Consider the following 16,566-nt stretch of genomic DNA (forward strand, 5'->3'; position numbering starts at 1 on the left):
CCAATACCCTCTAAAGGAACACCAAGTAAGTGACAAACACCTACTGTACCACACCACCTTTAGGACACACCAGGTTGTATCACGGCACCTCTTTCGCTATCCACTAAGGGCAGGGACCCCCTTTTTTCTCAACATTTCCTAAAGAGCACCAATAACACAATCTCACACAGTGCAGACAGTCCAGATCCAAAAACTTTGCTTACTATAGTAGCTGGTGAAGTTTGGTGAGAGTATTTTGGTAACATTATGCAGCACAATGACCTCTAATTCACGACATGGATGGAAAAATTAAAGAACTAATATGTTGCATTAAAATATTACTGAATATGGTATGGGGGCATGTGGAGGATTATATTAACTATGACAGGGTATTTAAAATGTACAAGTTAGCATGAGAAACAAACTTAATCTTTTAATGTTCAAGCATATATGTACCATGCGTTGAGATCTAAAGAGACTACTACACAATCAGCAGCCCATTTACTGATCCCAATAAAATATCCTCATCTTAATGTTAAATTTGACTCATCCACATTAGTTACTTGCATAACCAGACCAGACGGTTCCACCTGGCAATAATTAACAGACCTATGAGATGAGGCCGGTACACAGACATCTGACAAACAGCTGTGTATGCATTAAGAGTTCACATGCTATAGACTAGATCAGGCCTGGTCAACCTGTGGCTCTCCAGGTGTTGCGAAACTACAAGCCCCAGCAGGCTCAGCCAGCAGATAGCTAGTTGATACCTGGCAAGGCATGCTGGGAATTGTAGTTTCACAACACCTGGAGAGCCACAAGTTGGCCAGGCCTGGCCTAGATTTATAACCTAAATCATTAGTGATACAGAGCTATGGCCATAGATTACAGTCACTATCTGTGTGAAATCTGCATGTTCTCCTCTTGTTTGCTCAGATTTCTTCTCATAGTCCAAACATACAGTATACTGGTTGGTTAAGTGGCTATTGGTGAAACTGACCCTAGTGTGTTTATGTGGTTTTATTGTGTATGTGTGGTAGATAATATAGACTGTAAGCTCCACTGAGACAGGGACATAAACATTCTCTGAAAAGCTCTGTGAAATATGTTGGTGCTAAATAATACAAAATAAGGGAAACATATGACGTATTGCTTTGCTGAACAAATTCAATCTTACCACTGGTTAACCAGGTTCGAGAGATGTTCACATGTATTGCTTTGAGGGTTTTTTACAGTTTGGGTAAATCAGTGTACAGTCACTGAAGCTCCCCCATCAAAAGATAATGAACCAGTATGTTTCCATTTAAGTAATTTTTTAATGTAACTGGCAAAACAAATAAGTCATCTGACTTAATGCAGCAGGAAATCCATTAAAAAAATATTTAATTAATAAATACAGCCCACTCCCCTCAGCAAAATGACTGGGCTTCATTATAATTGCTAAAATATTCCTAATGCATGCTCAGAATGTCTTGGGCTGCTTTGGTTGGAACCTCAAAAAAAGACTGGACAAAGTTAACCAGAGAAATTGTTCTGAACATTGTGGATATTGGTCTTGTAAGTAAACAGCCTAAGGGACAGCCATAGCGACACTGTAACTAATGCTCATGGAGAGAGAAGAAATTAAAATGTATTCTTAAATTACAGCATAGCCTGTTAATACGGCGTACTGCTGCTGCCCAGGACAAGGCTGGTGTCAGCTATGTGAAGCCTCACAAATATAAAGGCAGACTGGAATAGCATCGAAAAATGTTTACTGCACCCAAAACTAAATATTCCCAAGCTAGCTGAGATTTGGGAGTTCTATGCCAGAGCCCCAAAGGTGGATGAGCTCTCCCGAAAAACAGTTTGCTGACCTTGGCACTGTGTCCCCAATTAATTGCCAGTTGGGAAAAAGAGGGGTAATCTTAGCGAGAAATTTATTTTTGGGTGGAATTAGTCTGTAACCATTGAATTGGCAGCACGGTTACCTCTAAAATTTGCAATCTGGAAGTGATGGAGTTAAAATTACAGCTTGCTAGGAAAAAAAATCCAGCAGACTGAATGCAGCCCTTCAGGGTGGAGTCATTCTTAAATTGATTATTTAACTCTTTCCTTTATTATTCTGTTTAGAGGGGACATTGTTTAGACTGGTGTGGATTACTACTGATCCTGCTTGATACTATTAGTTACCGAGAAGCTTAACCGCCAGGCTAAACGGACGTGATGTGAGCGCTATGCAAAGGGATCTTCCGTTTTGGAACCTTGAGTTAACCAAACGTAACATTCACCGTAAAAGACCATTAAACATTCCTGGTGTATTTTCATTGCACTCATGGTTGCGAGTCAGGTATAACTGTACAGAAACACAAACACAACAGCACAAGTTGACTATACCTGTAAAACTGTAGCATGCAGCCAGTAATTGCCATTCCTCCTGGGACCTGAAAAGACATTCTGCCGATCAGATTCATCTTGTCCCCGGTGTCAGGGTGGAAAGCAGAGTCGTACAGTTTCTTGGCATAGTGCAGCTGCTCTACGCTGGTGCCTGGTGGAGTGCCACCTGCTCTAAACACAGAACACACAGTCTACTCCAGGCTTTCTGCAAGAACAAGACTCCATAAAAAGATGACAGCTTTTAAACATACTATAAAGTGGATAAGCCAACTCTCAATAACAAAAGCTTAGTAAGCTCTTGTCACTTTCATGTTTGATATTTCTATTCACATTCCTCTTACCCAAGATTGATAAAGAGAATAACTACTAAAGACGTACATTAAATGTGACAACTCTAAAAGACGACAGTTCAGCCCAGTTATACCCCCTCTGCTGGTAAACATACTTAGGTCTCCACTGAAGATAACTGGTAGGCTCAGTTTTACATCTATAAATATTTATGGAACTAATCAAGCTTAAACATATTCTGTGAATATTGCTTTATTTAATAACACGGAGCTGGTTACAGGATTGTAATTAGCTGAAAGTGATTTTCCAAGTGACAGAGCATCTTTAATGGATTTCACACAAAAAAAGCTGAACGTTAAATTCTGACAGTTCTGATCGATCAGTAGACATGTGTTCATACTTACGTTGCCTGGCAACATTCTACCTGTGTTAAGTTAGCTCTAAAAAGATTAGCACATATTAATTGTAGCCGTGTCCCTCCTACACCTTTTCCGCTTACCGTACTATTTTATTTGTGCAATCTAAATGTGGAATTTGCCTGACATTTGTAGCATTGGTCTTAAGACTTTGAGGTCTTCCCAAGCCCCCTTTGAACAGAGCACATTTTCGGAATGTAAGCAGGAATTTAGGTGTAAGACCTCACCGCAGGTCTGCTCCAACGAGAATAAAGAGCTCACTGTTCGCCCCATATGCGATTTGTTAGGATTGAAATACAGAAAACATGTTCTGTTGGGATGGACTTAAAATAGTTTCAGAGTAAAACAAAATAAAAATAAATAAATAAATAAATCTAAACACCAAATAGAAAAAAAAAATAGTAAATAAATGCAGGCTTCCTTTAGTAATGTCTCACAGATAAAGTCATACATAGAAATGCAGACAGAGTTTCATTGTGCAGTCACTGTGAGGAGCACTATGGGGAAAGACAGGGATAATTGTTAAATTTAACTTTGTATATTTAAGGCATGTTGCTGGAAATTACAGAAAAAAAAATATCCAGAAAACCGTAGGTTCTGAACATTCTGAATAAAAACGCTTACCTGTTGAACGGCTTTATGATGAGGGTAAAACAGAAGAACGCTATTGGTTATATCGGTAACATGACAATCGGCAAAATGAGCAAATAGATCATGGGGTACAAGCCATAATTTATATATACAGTTACATGAACCCTGATCTAGCAAACACTTTATACTCCTGGACAAGAGCAGATATATGATATAGGTTTGATATCATCATAAAGAACTTTTAATGACTATATGTAATTTGTTCCATGTATTGTGTATCCAATAGGCATAAAATGAAGTCACCACCAAAATACAGTGTAGGCAGCTATTTTGTGGGATGAACCAATATTTTTGGCAATGTAGTCTACCAAATGACTAGGACCCAGTGACAGCACTGAGGCACTTTGTCACTGGTTCCCATTCAGTAGAGAACCAAGAACCGGCCAATATCTATTCTCGAACCAGTTCGACGAATCGGTTCTAAAATTACAAAATGTATATAATTACTTTGACCATGTTCACGGCAGGTTTGCACACAGTCCAGCTGGTTTACATATGTGTGATCCTGTTCGAATACATTCAAGCAAAACTTTATACATTTTAGCTTTTTTAATTCTGAACTGCAAACTTTTAAACACAGTAGAGTTCGACGTTCGACTAAAAGAAAAAGTTAAAATAATGCAAAAAGCGCCTCACCCGGTACTACTATACTGTAACTATTGGAATTACTGTTCATGTACCATTATGCACTGTGCTTGTACCTGTACTAGTATCCAACAATTTCACGGTAATGCTCCTTTGATCCTTCAATAAACTCTTTATAAAACAAAAGTTAAAATATTTTATTACATAAAAATATTATTTAAATAGTTTGTTAAAAAAACAAACAAACAAAAAAAAACAAAACCACAAATTTTATCAATATTTCGAAACAGGCTCATTGATTAGAGTGAACCTGTAAATGGCCATGGAACAGATGGAATTCAGTAGAATTTCAAGCAGGTTCTAAATTTTGTAGCATCTCTACTAGTTGGCTGAACAGATATATTCTCAGTGATTCTATTGTTTACTACTAAATGAAGAGGTTGCATTCTCATAAAGACTGATTCAACTCACAAAATAGTTGCCTCTATGAAGTGTAAGCAATGGGTGCACTTTAGAGACAGCATGAACGCAATGTATACAGCGGACGCAATCCAGGGTATTTTTCAATGAGTGCTCAGGTGCATTCAACCTGTATTTGTCTGGAGACCAATGATCTATTATATAAAAAATATATATATATATATATATATATCTACTATATAAATGCCTAGTGGCGTGTGTGAAAAAAAAAACAACAAGCTGCAGCGCCACCTGCTGGGCAGAGTTATACACTGACCTATATATTTCTTGAAGGAGAAGTGACAGTTGGGAGTGGTTGGTGGTTGCCGGGGGTGACAGTGGGGAGTTTTTAACACCTTAGGTAGCTTGATGTAGGATGTGGCGATGAAGATGAAGGATGAGGTGATGGAGGAAAATGATGAGGTGGTGACATGTGGACAAAACCACGTTAAAAAAGGGCGCTTGCGTCGGGAAGTAACGCTCTTCCCCTGAGGAGGCCTGGGCTAGGCCCAAATGCATGACAAGAACCTTTTTAACACCTTAAGTAGCTTGATTTGACTAGAATGCATGAGTATCATGCACGGGTTAACATATATATATATATATATATATATACACATATATATATATATATATATATATATATATTTTTTTTTTTTTTTTCCTCCAGTATTTCATGCACAGCGGCATAATTGCCAACTGTCCCTAATTTCCAGGAATAGTCCCATAATTTAAAGATTTGTCTCTGGAAAATTCCTACTTTTTTTGTATTGAACAGCTGTACAATGAAATTCCTATTTTTCTACATGTTAAATACATTTCTTACCATCTATTCTTATTCTCTAGGCTTTAGAAGTTAACATTTATTGACCAGGAATATTTAGCAAGCAAACAAAAGTAGATCACATGACAACAGAGTATTCCGCGTAACCTCCCTGGACGCGCTGCCTCAGTCGTTAGGAGTCCCTGGAAAAACGTTGGCAATGATGCCGCTGAATACTTGGACAAGCTGCCCATATGTATAAACCCACATAAATAGAAAAGACAGTTATCTGCAGTCATTGCCAACAGGATTGAACATTCAATTTTGTGTTAAATTATTTTAAACATTGACGTTCTATAAAGCTTGAGGGGAAAATAAAACACTTTGAAATTACCTGCATGCCTCAACAAGCACTTTTGCTTGGTCTAGTTCTTGTTCTGACACAATTGCTGTCCTGGGGTCTGTTATATTGAAGAAGTGTTTCAACCTGCCCATGAATGTATTCTGGTCCCATCTTGGGGCATCAATGTTAAAATTGTAAACACCGTCCTTCGTACTTGGTAACATGATTTAACTGAAAAGAGATGAGAAGATCATGAAATTAGAAAATAAATCTACCTATAGCACTAGTTCCCAGTAAACCCTACCACAACCTGGCCTATCCATTCTGAGGAGAACCAGCTCAAACACCTGGATCATATAGCACATTAAGGTCTATAGCTTGGGATATGTGAGTGACTTGGTAGCAGTGGCGGATCCAGGGGGGGGGCGATCGCCCCCCCCCTACCAGGGGATTGCTGCCGACAGCTGCACACTGTGCAGGTCCGTTCAGCAGTGACAGTATGCTGCCCGGCTGCTCTGATTGCACTTTCACTGCTGAACGGACCTGCACATACTGTGCAGCCGCCGGCAGCCTTAGAACACAGAAAGGGGCGGGGCCTAAAACGCCCCCCTAAAATCGCCCCGGGTAGGGCAAATGTCTGGGTCCGCCCCTGCTTGGTAGCCTATGAGGCTATACGGTGGCATGAGAAGCGTCATCTGACTTTGATATATCGGATATATACAATATTTTCTTTGCCAAACCATATGTTGGGAGCATTGGGAAAGCTAAGGGAGAACAGAAGTATAAGCTCTCATACAGAAATCTTTTAGTTACCATAGTTCCAAAGCTTAAGACTCAATTCAGAACCAACCTCAACTTGGATCTATGACTTACCAGATTTGATATGACTTACAGAGGTGAGATATGCTGCTTTGGTTAGTTCCCATATTTTGCTGAATGCCTCCATAAACATTTTTGCTACTTGTGTTTTACTAAGATTATTAACAGAGGCTACTTCTTACACTGGGCATCTATATATCCTCACAGTCAAGAAACTAAACTTCACAAGCCTACAGGCAGTTATGAAATCCTTGTGGGTGTAATAAAGTGGGCCTGTCTGCTTGCATTAATATGTCCGGATTCAACTGATCAAAACCTACCTATAAATCATGTTGTTACAGGTTACAGATACTTTTCTCCTTTTTCTCTTATTTACCCTTTTTATCCCCCCTTTCAAATGAAGTGTTTTGCATTTTCCAACGCGCACAGAACACACAAACAAGCAGTTTACATATCTAAGCTATCTAGACAAAAAACATTCCTAACTTTATCACGTACCGTGAGACCCGTTAATCCAAAGAGCAGAAGAGTAGGAGAGGTGGTAGAGCGATCTTAGTGCAGGCATAGGAAACCAACAAAATGTTGTTGTAACAACGATATTGATGATGGCCCACATATAGAACGTTATCAGCAGCGTTGCACAGGGCTGGAAGTCACCCCCCCCCACAAGGAGGAGAATGAAGGGGCGATATGGCAAAGAGGTTTTACCCTACATCATAGCATCATCGTGATCTTGATGGGGGTGAATGTCAAACTGAGATTTTCACCAGTAAGGCCACACGGTGTCATATTTGTGCAGGGTTCTCATTCATAAATCTTTTGTTTCCAGACATCATTGTTCAGGGCAATCCAGTTGTGGACACTGGGAGGCTCAGATGCCATCCAACCCCTGGCAAGAATCACTTCGGCCAGTGACGTTAAATTGAACATATATTTAAACAGCGACTTGCTAAAACTCTCTTCCAATGTAAGGCCAAAATGGCAAACCCTTGGGCACTGGGCAGCGGCGGCTGCTAGTGTGGAGGAGATACAGCTCTATACCGAGTTCCAAAAGGCCTGTACATCATCAACAACATTTAGCTATATAAAACAATCAAATTCCGTAGTGCTTTACAATTGGGGCAAACACAGTAATAAACAATACTGGGTAATACAGAGATTAGAAGGCCAAAGCATATGCCCAAAAAGTGCCTGGGAGGGTATTATTTTTTTTTTTAATCACTTTATAACCAAAGGTGTTTTGCACCTCATTTACCATAACCATGGAAGGGATAATTCTAACAATTGTTTTCTATTTTAATACATGCTCATTCCAGGCAAATTCTTCCTTTAATAAATAAAATATAATTATATATGACAACAACTGGTCTAGTTTAATTTATGTGTTTAATCACCCACATAGACTTTTAATCAGAAAGGTAAACATTGATTTGATTTCTTTTTTATCATACAAAAACCCATATGCAAGTCAGATTGCAAAGTGATGCCGTCCAATTAGATAGAACACAGCGTTTAAACGCTATATATTTTAAAAAAAACTGCAGAACATTCCAGCATATATAATAAGATAAATATTTTTATATATAAATAATACACAGTCAATATACTGTTTGAATATAGATATCATTATTGTCACTAAACGTGTCAGTCTATTTAAAGAAATGATTCTCAACTTATCAAATCATGTACAGGTGACTTACTGTACTTGGCTGGGTTAGTAATTATCCTACCGTTTTCCACAGACAGAAGTGCTGAAAACGAGCTGTTTGGGGTGCATGAGGACTGGAGTTGAGAAACACTGATCTAAATGTAATGTATGCACTGACCTCTACAGCACTGACCTCTACAGTAAATGTTACACAGTGAATAGAGACACAACAAACAACTCCTGACTTAGATAACACACTGAAAAAAAGTACAATAAGGACATTAGAAAATAATTTATTCAACAGACTTTAAAGCAGCAATCCCATGACATAAAGCAGGTATTTATTTATTTATTTTATTTTTTTTAACATAAATCACTGGTAGGCTACAAGAGGAATGTTAGTATTTATCATTTTCCCTTGTTTTTTTCTTCAGGCTTCTGTTAATGATTTATGATTCTGGACTACCATGACAACCACAGTCACATGGCATATAATGTATTGAGCACTGTGCAATTCTTCTTCTCCCACCTCTGCCATCACATGACATGCTGAGGTTTTGTGTCTGTGTAGCAAACAGACTGTGTCTGGCAGCTATTTGTGCTTGCCAAACAGAGTGCTTTTGAAATGATTTGTAGGAGGGTAGCTATAAATGCATTAAATCACATGCATGCTTAAAATGGTACCTATCTTGCAATTTAGAAAAAAACAAAAAACAAATCTCTCTGGGATTACTGCTTTAAACTATCCAGGGTGCTAATAACATGAAATCAAAATCAAATTGAAATTGGATCACTGCAATTTCTAAGAAATTCAAAAAAGAAATTATGTTATTAAACAGCGTCTTCTTATGATAGAGTACAAATTGACAGTCCATATTTGCTAGATTAATACTCTGTGTTTCTTAAAAATATCAATTTCAACTAATTTGTTGAGTAACGTGCAATCTTAGTTTTTACACCATACTTGTACTAAAACATTTATTAAAATAACCATGTTAATGTGAGGTGCGTAAAGATGAGATAAGATAGCACATTGTGTTTTGTGTTTGCCATGCACCAGCACAGCAGCAATGTATCCTTGGCCACTGTGACTAAAATAGGAGAAAAATATACTTACTCCTCTGCAACGTCTAATATCTAATTTACAGTAGGGGTATGATATTATATATATTATATGGACAAAAGTATTTGACCACACCTGTTAATTATTGAATTGAGGTGTTTCAATCAGACCCATTGCCAGAGGTGTCTCCATTTGCAAACATTTGGGATACAAAAATGGATCATTCTGAAGAGCTCACTGAGTTCAAACGTGGTACTGTGATAGGATGCCACCTTTGCGATAAGACGGTTCGTGGAATTTCATCCCTGCTGGATATTCGTAAAGTGGAAGCGTTTAGGAACAATGGCAACTCAGTCAAGAAGGGGAAGACTGCGTAAAATCACAGAGCGGGGTTAACGACTGCTAAGGCGCATGGTGCTTAAAAGTCGCTGACGCTCTACTGATTCCATAGCTGACGAGTTCCATTACTGGCATTACTGTAAGCATAAAACTGTGCGGTGGGAGCTTTATGGAATGGGTTTTCATGGTCGAGCAGCTGCATGCAAGCCTCACATCACCAAGACCAAAGCCAAGCGTTGGATGGAGTGGTGTAAAACACACAGACACTTGACTGTGGAGCAGTGGAAATGTGTTCTGTGGAGTGACGAATCACGCTTCTCTGGTCAGAGTCCTGACCTCAAGCCCATCAAACACCTTTGGGATGAACTGGATTGGAGATTGCGAGCCAGGTCTTCTTATCCAGCATCATTGCCTGGCCTCATAAATGCTGTACAGAATGAATTGGCACAAATTCCCACAGAAACACTCCCAACATATTGTGGAAAGCCTGGCTAGGTGCTTAATTTTATACACCTCTGGCAACGAGTCTGATTGAAACACCTCAATTCAATAATGAACAGGTGTTGCCAAATACTTTTGTCCATATAGTGTATATCTGGCGGAACTTTTGAATTATGTGAGATAAGGTATTATTAAGCAAATGGACAGCACAATCTAGTTTTGCTAAATGAATTACAGTAGTTCAGCAAATAATAAACATTCAAGACTAAATGTTGTGCAAACATTACCCAAACAAAATAACATTATGTAGATATGAGGGCATATCAAGAGGTCACAGTCTACACTGCAGTTGCTCCCATCTGTAGAATTCACAGAGAACAAATGATCTAGGTCGGAGCTGGGAAAGCTAGTTAATTTCTCAGCTCCTAATGACATTAGTCAGTTATCATCTTGCACCAGATGCAGAAAAATTATTTTGTAGGTGTTTTGGGTCAAGGGCTGTTTAATATTGATATCTTCTCAGCAGCACCAAGTGCACTGCTTACAGTCATAAAACGAAGATATTGCCATTTGATTTAATATTTTTAGATAACCGCAATGAATTTATGGTAGAACTTAGAACTGCATCAACTTTGTATTACACAATAGGGTAAGGTCTGTCTCATATAATAGACTGGCAAGAGCAATACTCAGCCATTTAGTTTATAAAGTCAAACCTAAGTAAAAAATAAAATTATCAGAATATGCAGCTCTATCTGTACATAAATACTGAAATGCTCATGAAAAAATGAGCTTATCTGTTATAATAACCGATTTCTAAATTAACATTTATTAGTTTTACTATATGACTAAAATGTCACTATACAGAGAATAGTGTTTTTTTTTTTTTTACATAAAATGACTACTGATATGTACATGATAATAATAACAACATTAATATAGATGAGCACAATAGCATTGCTTTTAGTCTCTTTCTTCAACTACCTGCAAAGTTATAACATCTGTCCTAACATCATCATCTACAATTATAAGACGAGGGCTGCACAATGGCTTAGTGGTTAGCACTTCTCCCTCACAGCACTGGGGTCATGAGTTCTCCCATGTTCTCCCCGTGTTTGCGTGGGTTTCCTCCAGGTGCCCTGGTTTCCCCCCACACTGCAAAAACATACTGGTAGGTTAATTGGCTGCTAAGAAATTGCCCTTAGTCTCTCTCAGTCTGTGCATGTATATGTTAGGGCAGTGGTCAGGGAACAGGGGAAAATTACCCCAAATGGGGTAAAAATGAAATTCCTGGGGGTAATGCTGCTGATTCACATGCTGTTAGTTGAATTGTAGACCCCTTTAAATGTGAAATTGCTGTTGTACTAGAAGAGCCTAAAAGGTTGGCAGAGGCACTTCTTGAGCTTCGATGCAATAATGAAGCACGTATTGCATTTGAAAACAAAGCAGATCTGTCATATTTTTGGTTGTCAACAGCTGCAAAGGCATTCAAAATTGCACATGAGGAGGCAGTCAAAAAGTTTCTGCCTTTTGCAACAACCTACCTTTGCAAACAAGGCTTTTCCACTCTAACGAACATAAAAACAAAGCAGAGAAATCGATTGGACGCTGAAGACTGTATCCAAATTGCTCTGCCATCAAAATGCCCCAATATTGATGCTCTCATGTAAAAAATTAAGCAACATCATTTCTCCAAAACCTGAGGTTTTGAAGTTGAAGCTTTCAAAGAAATTTTGAATAGATTCAATAAAATGTTGAATTCCAATAATTAATAATATATGATTTCTTTCCTTTCAAATCAAGGGGGTAACGTCGGCGTATCTAAATATATTTTTGGATAAAAAAGTTCCCTGACCCCTGTGTTAGGGGATTTAGACTGTAAGCTCCAATGAGGCAGGGACTGATGTGTGCGATTCATCTGTACAGCGCTTTGGAATTAGTGCCGCTATATAAATAGATGATGATGATGATGCAAACTTCTAAAGTAATGGATAATATCATAGTTATATACAACATAATAACAACAACATAATAACAACAACAAAAACTCAACATAAACACAGCTGCAAAACAAAGACATACAATTGGTCCAGAAAGCATTATTATTTAAACTATAATATCTAGTGCAATAAAGTAACAGCATTTACACTCTTCTTGCAGTAGTGCCCAGCACACTCCCCTTATATTTACCAGAATATTGCTGTTATCACACTGCTGATATAAAGTTATTTCTCTATGGGCTTAGTGTATATGATGTGCTACAGACCCTGATCCCCTGTAGACACTATAATTATACTATACCTGCAGCTCAGCCCCAACACAGCCAGGTCCTTCTATAAGCCAACATGCACTCATTCACTGACTGACTTCTTCCGTCCACGCTAGCTACTAGAAGCGTGGTAACCAATCACAAGTCAGTATCTCCCCCTTCAGCCAATTAAACGGCAGAGCTAGGTTCTGCCCACATTTACACTATGCGCTATCGTGGAGCCGAGAGTAAGCTAAATTTGCACGCATGCGCAGTACCGTTCCAGGTTCAGGTATGGGCAATTTCAGCTTCGTGGGGAAGAGAATGGGGCGTCACCAGCGCGCACCGTGACTGACACGCCCATGAGCCGTCACGCGTCACCAGCGGCTTGGGTGACGTAGTTGCCCCTGGTAACCTGGAGAGTCGCGGAGAGGATGGTGAGTGGTGCTGCGGGGCCCGGTGACCCGGCTGTGCGGCCGTTATCTGGTAGACCGGGGGGTGGAGGTGGTGATGGTTGGGTGTGCGGGTGGGGTGGGAGGTTTAAGCTGCTGCCTCCTCTGTTGGTTGTTCCGTTGCTGGGACGCCATGATGCTGAGGAGGGAAGGGGGCAGCCGGGGCACCGCTCATCCTGGGTGACTCATAGTAAGAGGATCTGCCAGGGATTAAGTCATTGAAAGCCTGGTGGGGATCACCCTTATCCTCTAGTCTCAGGGCTCTCGTGTAACCCGGTGCACGTTCATTCATCGCCTGTGTACCTGTGTCTAATACAGAGGTATTACCTGCTCTGGTGGAAGTACAAGTCCCAGCATGCCCTGCCATAAAGCCTATGCTGGGATCTGTAGTCTCACTACCGTTAGTGAGTCACAGCTGGTCCAACTCTGATCTAATAAGTCAGCATTTTACTATTTACCAGTCGTGATGTCTAATTTCCATCTAGCTGCAGGCCACTAGTGTCGTATCTGCTATTAAATTAATGTTTTGGTTAAAGTGATGGTTTTAGGAGCAATAAATACCATGTAGTATGATGTATAATTCTTCCATTCTGTCCACAGTGTTGTAATAATCACTCTAAAGTTCATTATTACTGGTAAAAAGTCTTGTGGGAAAAAAACAACAACCCATGATGATCTGTTACTAATACATTTTTTTCCTTTTACATAAGTGTTATGGGATTAGTGTTAGATCATTGATGGTTTCTGCATATGACTAGCTCTATTCTAATCTCTATTTGTAAGTCAATTATAATTGGGGGGACACCATAATACTCATGTGGGTGATATTTATTTTGAAAAGTTTAAAATAGTCAATACAGTTCTTTTATTTCCTGCTATTTGACTAGTATGTGGGGAGCTTTTTGCTATTACTCAGGCAACACAACAAAATGCCATTATTCATATTTTTGAGAGTGAATGATTAAACTTGCTGTAAACTGCACTAAAACCATAGCAACCAATCAGTAGCTTTCATTGTCTAACCCGGGTTGGGTACTGTTTAATGGTGCGGAATGGTGGAAATCGTGAAAACAATTACCATTGGTCTAACCCAGTGGTTCCCAAACTTTTTCAGTTTGCGGCACCCTTAGAGTCTCCATAATTTTTTTCAAGGCACCCCTCCAAAATAATTACCGAGCAGTACCGTTTTTTATAAGTAGTTGGGTCAAAATAATGTAATAAGTATTTAGGTCAGGACAGAATTGCTTAGTAAGTTGTTTGCAAAAATAATACACATAAATCCAAGGAAAAATAATATATATATATATTTGTTTCAATTATATTTCTGTCAAAGAATAACTTAAAGCTAATACTAAGAGGAATAAGATCAAACAAAATAAAACATGTACAAAATCATCGCACTGCCCTCCTTCATCCACACACTCTGTGCCCTCCTTCATCCACACACTCTGTGCCCTCCTTCATCCTTTTGCCCCTCCATTGCTGTTTCCTATCATCATTTCCCCTCCCATTTCTTTACTTACCATACTTGGCCTTCTGTCTTCTATTTCTTCTGTCTTCTCTTCTGTCTTTGTACCAATCTGGCGGCGCCCGGGACCCAGCATCCTCCCCTCTCCCGCCGCTTCACACTGAATAAGTCGGACATGATGACGTCACGCCCGACATTCAGTGAGAAGCGAGGAGGGAGAAGGATGCTGAATCCCAGGTGCTGCTGGATTAGTAAGTTGTTTTTTTTTTTTTTTTTTTTCCTTCCTGGCCACGGCACCCCTGTGACAGTGCCGCGGCGCACACTTTGGGAACCTCTGGTCTAACCTACACTAGACAGATTAAAAACGAATTTGTTGCTAAGGTTCTAGTGCAGATTTGCACCTCTCAGCAATGTTTGTAAATAGCTTGTGCTGTGGTTGCTACTCTTTCGGGCTGTAAACGAGAATAAATCTAACAACAAAAGAAAAGTAATCTACCTAGCGAGGAGTTCACTTTTATTCATGCATAATTTCTTTTGTCTAAACGCTAAACTAAAATTCCAGAATTTAAAATCTGAATTCTTTTTTTCATTTTCTATTGTCTGTATGTACAACTTTCCAATTATAACATAGAAGACGTTAACTGTATGGCAATTCATGCTACAGCATATGGCCGTGGCACAGACGAAGCACATAGCTGATCTATCTGCTAAACCATCTCAAAGTACTTAATACCTTACCTGGTCACGTGAATTGGATTTCAAGATCAGACAGAAACGCAGCTATTGTATGTTTTTCAACCAGGTCCGCTCTGCTGCTCCAGGGAATGTGCTGTTTTTCTCAGATTGTACATAATGAGTCACTTGTGAGCACCAGACTGCCACTATAGCACCCTGCTTTACTAATACCCCATTCATACTGCACCAAAAACCCGGGTTTTTGCAGAGGCACGCTGAAAAACCCGGGTCTTGGTGCAGTATGAATAGTCCAACCACAAAATCCCGGGTCTAAAATCCCGGGATTTAGACCCGGGATTTTGCGAGGGGTAATTCCCGTGTTGGACCCCGCTCGCCTGCAGTATGAATGGTGCAATCCGTGTAATTCCCGGGTCTCACCATTCATACTGTAAAAAAAAAAGATTGTGAGGTAAAAAAAAAAGATTTTAATTAATAAAAAATACATAAGAAGTGTTTACTTAACTTATTTTCAGCCAGCAGTGTCTCCGGTGCGTTGCCGGCTGTCAGGGGGACCTCTGGGTACTAAAATGACGTCATTTCTAATGGACTAGAAATGTTAAAATCTTTTTTAACCCTTTTTTGTTTTCTAAAACCCGGGTCGGGCAGGTGCAGTATGAACCCGCCCGACCTGGGAATCTTGTTATCTATACTGCCCTGTGCCCCGGCAATATCCCGGGTTAACAACCCGGGATATTGCCGGGGCGGCAGTATGAAAGTGGTATAACTAGTTTATTTCTTAAATCCAGAAAGCTCTTAATTGTCCAGTAGCTGTCAAGACAGAAATCTGATTTGTGGCTTGCAAAACTTTACAAAGTAATGTTGGAGCCACTAAACCACAAGATGCACTGCCCTTTCTGATTAACACCTCATTTTTTTTCTTGGTAGTTCATACCAGATTTGATTTTTATTGTAATTTCCACTAATGACTGACCCAAAACTGTCTTTTAACTTGTATGTAGTCCTTGAGCCATTCTTATCCATATCATTTCTTTTAGTGCTACAGAAATGCTGGTATATTTAATAGTATATCAAAGTCTTTAAGGTATGAAATTGAGTGTATCAAAATGTACAATAAAAATGTATAAAACAAAATAAACAACATAGAAAGCATTTGTTGAAATTGATACATATGTATTTACAAATACAGATGATGTAACTCTGAGCAGTTTTTATTTTTCGAATTATTACATTTTATATACTTCACCCATTTTCTCACCAGAAATGTGATCTATAGAGAAACCCAACAAATTAGGTGTCTGGTATGTTTCTTGGCGACTTTGATTTGATTAGTCTTGTAGAATAATAAATCAACCACCCTCTGCCTTCCCCATGACTGTCTTTACAGTTTGCTGCATCCTTTAATTGTTTTTTTTGTCAGATGCATAATTAAATATAACAGGGTTCATGTTTTGTTAGAGAAATTTGAAGATATTTTAGCTATATTCATTTAATTTTGTATTAATTCCTTCTTACATCAACTTAATTCATAGAGT

At 39.1% G+C, this 16,566-nt stretch overlaps 2 protein-coding genes across 3 annotated transcripts in view; one reads left to right on the top strand and one right to left on the bottom strand.

Moving 5' to 3' along the window:
- The window catches only part of SFXN2 (sideroflexin 2), a 34,358-nt gene extending 21,796 nt beyond the window's left edge, over positions 1-12,562 (bottom strand). Inside the window, exons 1-3 of one of the 2 annotated variants that reach the window (XM_075216241.1) lie at positions 7,178-7,199; positions 5,912-6,091; positions 2,356-2,526 (exon numbers count right to left, since the gene is read on the bottom strand). In XM_075216241.1, coding sequence (XP_075072342.1) covers positions 2,356-2,526; positions 5,912-6,084 — 344 coding nt within the window. In that variant the 5' untranslated portion in view covers positions 6,085-6,091; positions 7,178-7,199. Of the gene's footprint in view, positions 1-2,355; positions 2,527-5,911; positions 6,092-7,177; positions 7,200-12,471 lie in introns of those variants that run through there. The other variant, XM_075216240.1, reaches the window with a different exon arrangement.
- Positions 12,563-12,764: 202 nt separating this feature from the next.
- ARL3 (ARF like GTPase 3) overlaps positions 12,765-16,566 on the top strand; it is a 28,591-nt gene continuing 24,789 nt past the window's right edge. Inside the window, exon 1 of the mRNA XM_075216242.1 lies at positions 12,765-12,855. Coding sequence (XP_075072343.1) covers positions 12,853-12,855 — 3 coding nt within the window. The 5' untranslated portion in view covers positions 12,765-12,852. The remainder of the gene's footprint in view (positions 12,856-16,566) is intronic.

The sequence above is a fragment of the Mixophyes fleayi genome, chromosome 6 (assembly GCF_038048845.1).
Source record: "Mixophyes fleayi isolate aMixFle1 chromosome 6, aMixFle1.hap1, whole genome shotgun sequence".
NCBI classification, from domain to species: domain Eukaryota; kingdom Metazoa; phylum Chordata; class Amphibia; order Anura; family Limnodynastidae; genus Mixophyes; species Mixophyes fleayi.